Here is a 6,346-nt window from a genome sequence, read left to right as displayed (position 1 = left end):
CCATGAGGCTCTGAGGAAGGAATGGGGTCTTAGGTGAGGGAGGGGGTCAACATCAGCAGGAGCCCCCACCCTGTTCTGGGGAGGAACCTGGGGCTGCCTTCTTCCCCCACTCCCTGCACGGGGAGAGGTGTGCAGGCTGGGATGTGCTAAGGGCAGCTGCTCTCCGCTTCACGCTATGCAAATTACCTGGGTCGTTAATCATGTAAAAATGTCACAATTAGCATCTTCTTAAGTGGGACTCTAATGAAGCCTCCCTTGGCAGCCAGCTTAAGTTGAGATGGAGCTGCCCCACCCCCAGCAGGCACCAGGCCCGGAGGTACAGATCTATTTGCCCTGGGCACTTTTCCCAGGAAAGCAGGGTCACAGCCTTCCCTTCCTCCTCCCCTCCCCTTCTCTCAGGAAAAGGTAGATTTGCAGGGTGGACCCCTCTCTCCAGACCCACCTGGAAGCGGCGCATGTCTCGGGGATTCCCGGCATTCTTCAGGCAGTTCTGGTTGCACTTGAGGAAGAACTTGAGGAAGAACCTGAAACAGTGTGGTCGGTGGGCTCAAGGCTCTGAAGGTTCTAAAATAGATGGAGATCCAACTTCTCCCTGCCATCCCCTTCCCTGTAGGTTGACTCCCGTCTGCCTGACCACAGAGAGGCACGCACCCATGTCCTCATCACAAGCTGCGTATACACAGGGTGCCTGATCTATACCAAATCACACACCACAGGACTATGTCATTACACAGAATATCCCCCCATACACACACCATGGACAGATCACACAGTGCTTAGTTTGCAACAGTGTGTATAAATACATACATTTTTTGAGAGACTTTTGCTATGGGGCACATGCACTCACCGGAGAGACAGAGAGAGACAGAGAGATAGAAGGCAAGAAATCACTCCCCCCCCCTCCTAGGAATGGCCACGCCATAATCCTTTCTCCTCTATTCTCCTCTCGGGATTTTGGGCACGCACACATACATGTATCTGGCGTGAGTTTCAAGCCGCTAGGTCCAGGATACAAACCACCTTCAGCTATGTGAGAGTCCAGAGATATAACCATTACGCCATCTGCTGGACTCTCAACAGTGTATATTTATCACACATACCCAATGCATATTCATCATAAAGGTATATCCATTATTATACTTATTACTCATAAATTACATCCAATGCACTGTACACAGCCAGTGTAAACTTATCACATACCCTGTATATCTGTCATAGTATCTGCCCTTAAACATACAGTGCACCCACCAGGTGCATAGCCCTCTCCCACAGTACATCCATCAGCCACAATGTATACTCATCATAAATAGTCTATCTGTCATAGACACTGTGTATGTCTCAGACCTTACAAAATATAGCCCCCCCCACACACACAGGGTATAACCGTCACAAGAGTATACACAATATATACTCCACAGCCCATAGTCATCACGTACATATGGAATACTAAGAGTCTACTAGTCCCACACATATATATCCAACCTACAGGGTGAATGCACAGATATGATATGGAACACATAGAGTGTGTGTGTGTGTGTGTGTGTTTAAAGGTTTTTGCCATAGGGTCTGTACACTAGCTGGAGAGAAACAGAGTCAGTGAGAGGAAAAGTGAGAAATCACCCCTGCCGGGCCATGACACCATCCTTTCTCCTCTATTCTCTTCTCAGGATTTTGGGTACGCACACACGTGTCCGGTGTGATTTTCAAGCTGCCAGGTCTGGGACTCACACCAGGGTTAGCCATGTGAGAGTCTAGCACCTTAACTAGCACGCCACCTGCTGGCCCCCTGGAGTATATATATTAATGCACCATTTCATGTTGCATGTGATTACCTAAAATATACTAACTGCAAATATTATATAGCTCTCCCATATAGCAGATGTTCCCCAGCAGATCAGCCTAGCAGTGCCCTCCCAGAAAATTCCCCTCCCTTATAGCACCGTGTCCAGACTCACCATTGTGCCTTTTATATACACAGCAAAAACTTGACCCTATGGAACATATACCCACCATATACACAGGGCATATCTATCAGACACACTGCAGAGATACACAGTTAATTCAGGTTGAATATCCGTATCTGAAATGCTTGGGACCAGAAGTGTTTCACAGAGAGAGAGAGAGAGAGAGATCTTTGGGACGGGGCCCAAGTCTAAACACAGACTTCATTTATGTTTCTTATACACCTTATACACATAGGCTGAAGGTAATTTTATACAATATTTTAGATAATTTTGCATATGAAACAAAGCTGTGTGCATTGAACCATCAGAAAGCAAAGGTGCCACCTGTGTGGACAACCTGTGGTGGTTTGGCATCACAGTCATTTCTTTTTTTTTTGAGAGGTTTTTCCTATAGGGCTCGTGTGCTCGCCAGAAAGACAGAGAGAGACAGAGAGACAGAAAGCGAGAAATCACCCCCCAGGGGGGATGGTCACACCAGAAGCCCTTCTCCTCCATCTTGGGATCTTGGGCACACACACACATGCGCCCAGCATGAGTTTAAGCCACCAGGTCCAGGACTCGAACTGCGGTCGACCACATGGGAGCTCAGCAACATAGACATTATGCTAACTGCTGGTCCCATCATCATAGTCATTTCTGACTCTGCATTTATATGCAATGATAAGCAATGTTGAGCCATTGTTTTTTTATGTTATTTACACATGTGCCATGAATACAGGATCCCTTGGGGATGGTCAACAAGGCGTGTAGGGTGCCTGTGCGTTGACTGTGACACATCACATAGGTCAAGTGTGAAGTTTTTCACTTGTGACATCCTATTGGCACTCAGAAAGTTTTGGATTTTGGAGATTCCAGATTTCTGATTTTTAAATTAAGGATGTTCAACCTATGTATATATTTTTCACATGTGGAGTTGGATAAAAGTGCAGAACATGCAGTGATGAGGCTACTCTTTGGAAAACTGCAGGCGCACTTGGTCCTCCAGTCTTTCTGGGCAGTTGGCTGGGAGTGTGGGGCCTTGGTTCTCCACCCACCAGCAAAGCAAGCACGGGCGTCCCTTGCCTGTTGTACTCTAGTGCACTCCGAATTCTACCAGTGTCTCCTTTAGCCCCTGTAGGACCCTGTGACATTAGGGAGATGCCCTTCACAAATGGAGAGGCAGGGCTAAAGTCTTTGGTGGTTCCTGAGGGTGGTACAGCCTCCTGGGCTACTGTGTGAGCTTCAGTAGTCAGCGTCCTCAGTTCAACACTGCCCCCTGGTTTTGAATCCCAAATCCATTTAATTATTCAGAGTTGCCTCCCAAGTCTGTAAATATAAAATTCACGTTCAGAGGAAGACTTTTTAAATAATCATTTTATTTTATTTATTTTATTATGATTTTGTAGTTAGACTAGAGAGAGAGAGAAAGTGAGAAAGTAAGCCACCAGGTTCGGAATTCAAACCGCGGTCTGCCACGGGGGAGTCCAGCACCTTAGCCACACCACCTGCTAGCCCCCAGAGGAAGATTTTTTTAAAGGCCCTGAAAGCCTACTCCTTAAAGAGGAGGTCCCCAAGTGCTGGGCTGAGTGGGCACCAGCCCACGAGGGCAGCTCCATTTGGGAGCTGGTGGCAATCACTTTGCTGGAGACCCTGCCTCTCCCTGCACTGCTTATTCCTGAGCACCTGTCAAGCTTCCCCACACTAAGGGCGCGCTCCCCCGAAATCCCTCTAATTCCCTTCCCACAGAGATATTCTATCATTTGCAGGTGGCATTTCCATCCACAGTTGACTCTCCAGAAAATACTGCCCCGAGGCTGCAGGTGGTGTAGTGGTTAAGGCACTGGACTCCCACATGGTTGACCAAGGTTTGAGTTCTGGGCCCGGAAGCTTGAAACTCGCGCCAGGTGCATGTGCATGCTTGTTCAAAATCCCAAGAAGAGAACGAAGGAGAAAGGACTGTGGTGTGGCCACCTTGGGGCGTGATTTCTCACTTTCTCTCTGTCTTTCTGGCGACTCCATGCTCCCTATAGCAAAACAAAACAAATAAACAACAACAAAACAACTCTCAAACAAACAAACAAAAAAACAGAATACTGTCCCACAGTGTTGGCTCTTCTACAGATCACCTTAAGTTTTATACGCCTCATAGGATGCCAGACTGTGTGCACCCACAGTGTAGACGCTCAGAGGAGAGCAACAATTGGTGGCTATCTTCCAGTCCTGCCTCTAGCACCTTCCTTACCTCTGATCACCACCCTGCAAAGCCTCAGGACGCTGTTTCCCACAGGGTCCTCTGGTTCTTTCCCAAGCCCTTACTCAGCAGGTCTTCCCACATTTGCCCTTTCTAAGATTCCATACCCTTTGGGTTCACATCAATTCCCACATCCTGTTTGGCCTTATCTGGCTACTCTAAGCTTCAAGGAACCTCCCCCACCCCCCACGCCGACCCTCCTCCCTACCACTGGGGCCCTGATAGCACCTCCACCTATGGAGACCTGTGCCAGAACACCTCAATTTTTTTATTTTCTTTTTTTCCTTAAGTTTATTTATTTTACTTCTTTCATGAGAGAGCACCAGAGAGGGAGGGAGGGAGGGAAGAAGGGGGGGAAGAGAGAGAGAGAGGGAGGGAGAGAGAGAGAGAGGGAGGGAGGGAGGGAGAAACGGGGTGGAACCTTTGACAAGGTCTTATCATGCCACAATCTCTTTCCCCCAGCCTCCTCGCTAGCCAGCATCTTGGGTGTGCACGCCTGGTGTGTTTCAGATCTCCTGGGGATCTGAACCTGTGGTCAGTCATGTGGCTTCCAGCACTGCAGATTAGTATGCGACCGCCTGTGCCACCAAGGCTGGTCCCATCTCGGGATTTGGGCTTGGTTGGCATTTACCTGCAGAGGGTGGCCCAGGGTGGGTGTTAGGGTCAGTCCCCTTTTCCTGCCCTCTGAGATTCTGGCTCTGAGCCAGCGCACAGATAGTGCCATCAATAGCGCTGCTACAATCCCGATGCCCACCTCCTGCCGGCAGCCCGTCCAGTCAGAGGCTGAGCCAACACGCTCACTCTCCAGAGTCTGCTGCTCCTGCCGCCCACCCTGCCAGTCAGAGGGGTGTGAAGAACATGATTCACACGTGTAGATAAGGCAAAAAGATAATCCCAAGTCCTTCAAAGTCATCCTGGAGCCGTGGTCTTCCAAGTGTCCCCAGAGCAGCAGCAGCAGCATTTCCTGGGAACTTTCTAGAAATGCAGAATCTCAGCCCCTCCTCAGTCTGCTTACATTTTTGGGTCCGAATATCTTTGACGGCTTATCTTTTCATAAGCCCTCAAAGGTTTCCAATGGGCCCTAAGGTTTGGTGCCACTGCCCTAGAGCTGAGTTATTCAGTAGCAAACCCCCCAGCCCCACGTGGCACTGAGCTCTTGAAATGCGGCTCATTTGAGATGTGAAATACACGTTGGTTTCAGTGACTTAGTCAGAAAACAATAAGCATGTAAAATAACTCATGAGTAACTTTTCGGTATTGATTATATGTTGAAACGGTAGTATTTTAGATTTATTTGGTTGAATAAAATCTATTATTCTGGGACCAGCAGTTAGCGTAATGGCTATGTTGCTGGACTCCCATGTAGTTGACCGCAGTTCGCGTCTTGGACCCGGTGGCTTAAAACTTGCGCCGGGCGTGTGTGCGTGCGTGCCCAAGATCCCGAGAGGAGAGTGGAGGAGAAGGGATTGTGGCATGGCCATCCCCCCGGGGGATGATTTCTCGCTTTCTGTCTCTCTGTCTCTCTCTGTCTTGCGGGTGCATGCACCCTATAGCAAAAAACCTCTCCAAAAAATAAAAAAAATCTATTATTATGATTAAATTACCAGTTTCTTCTTGTTTTTATTTATCTTTATTTTGTTAATTTAAAAAATTTATTATCATTACTTTTTTTTTTTAAGAGAGATTTTTGCTATAGGGCAGGTGTGCTCTCCGGAGAGACAGAGAAACAAGTGGGAAATCACGCCTCGGGGGGATGGCCATACTGCAGCTCCTTCTCTTCCATTCTCCTCTTGGGATCTTGGGCACACACACACATGCACTCGGTGTGAGCTTATACACTGGGTCTGGGACTCGAACTGCAGTCGACTACATGGGAGTCCAGCGACATAGCCATTACACCAACTGCTGGTCCCTACAAGACCATCTTTGCCAGCTGATCTTCTCCCTAGTAAAATGGGGTGGAAATATATTTCATAGGGTTGTTGTGGGCATTTAATGAGATAACAGGTGAGGCGGTGTCCTCTCCTGCGCGGCTGCGTCTTGGGCGGTCGGTGCTCATCGAGACCATGGTTTCGACTGTGGAAGAGCTACAGAAAGATCTAGAAAAAGTAAAGGTGTTATTGGAAAAGGCCACTAGGAAAAGAGTACGTGA

At 48.2% G+C, this 6,346-nt stretch overlaps 1 protein-coding gene across 2 annotated transcripts in view; it reads right to left on the bottom strand.

Annotated features, from left to right (window-relative positions):
• Positions 1-6,346, bottom strand: part of EBF4 (EBF transcription factor 4) — an 85,701-nt gene that overhangs the window by 13,687 nt on the left and 65,668 nt on the right. For both annotated transcript variants that reach the window (XM_014582307.1, XM_014582309.1), the window contains exon 7: positions 443-524. In XM_014582307.1, the coding sequence (XP_014437793.1) occupies positions 443-524 (82 nt within the window). The remainder of the gene's footprint in view (positions 1-442; positions 525-6,346) is intronic.

The sequence above is a fragment of the Tupaia chinensis genome, unplaced genomic scaffold (assembly GCF_000334495.1).
Source record: "Tupaia chinensis unplaced genomic scaffold, TupChi_1.0 Scaffold143574_1, whole genome shotgun sequence".
Taxonomy (NCBI): Eukaryota; Metazoa; Chordata; class Mammalia; order Scandentia; family Tupaiidae; genus Tupaia; species Tupaia belangeri.
This window is presented reverse-complemented; position numbering and strand designations above follow the sequence as displayed.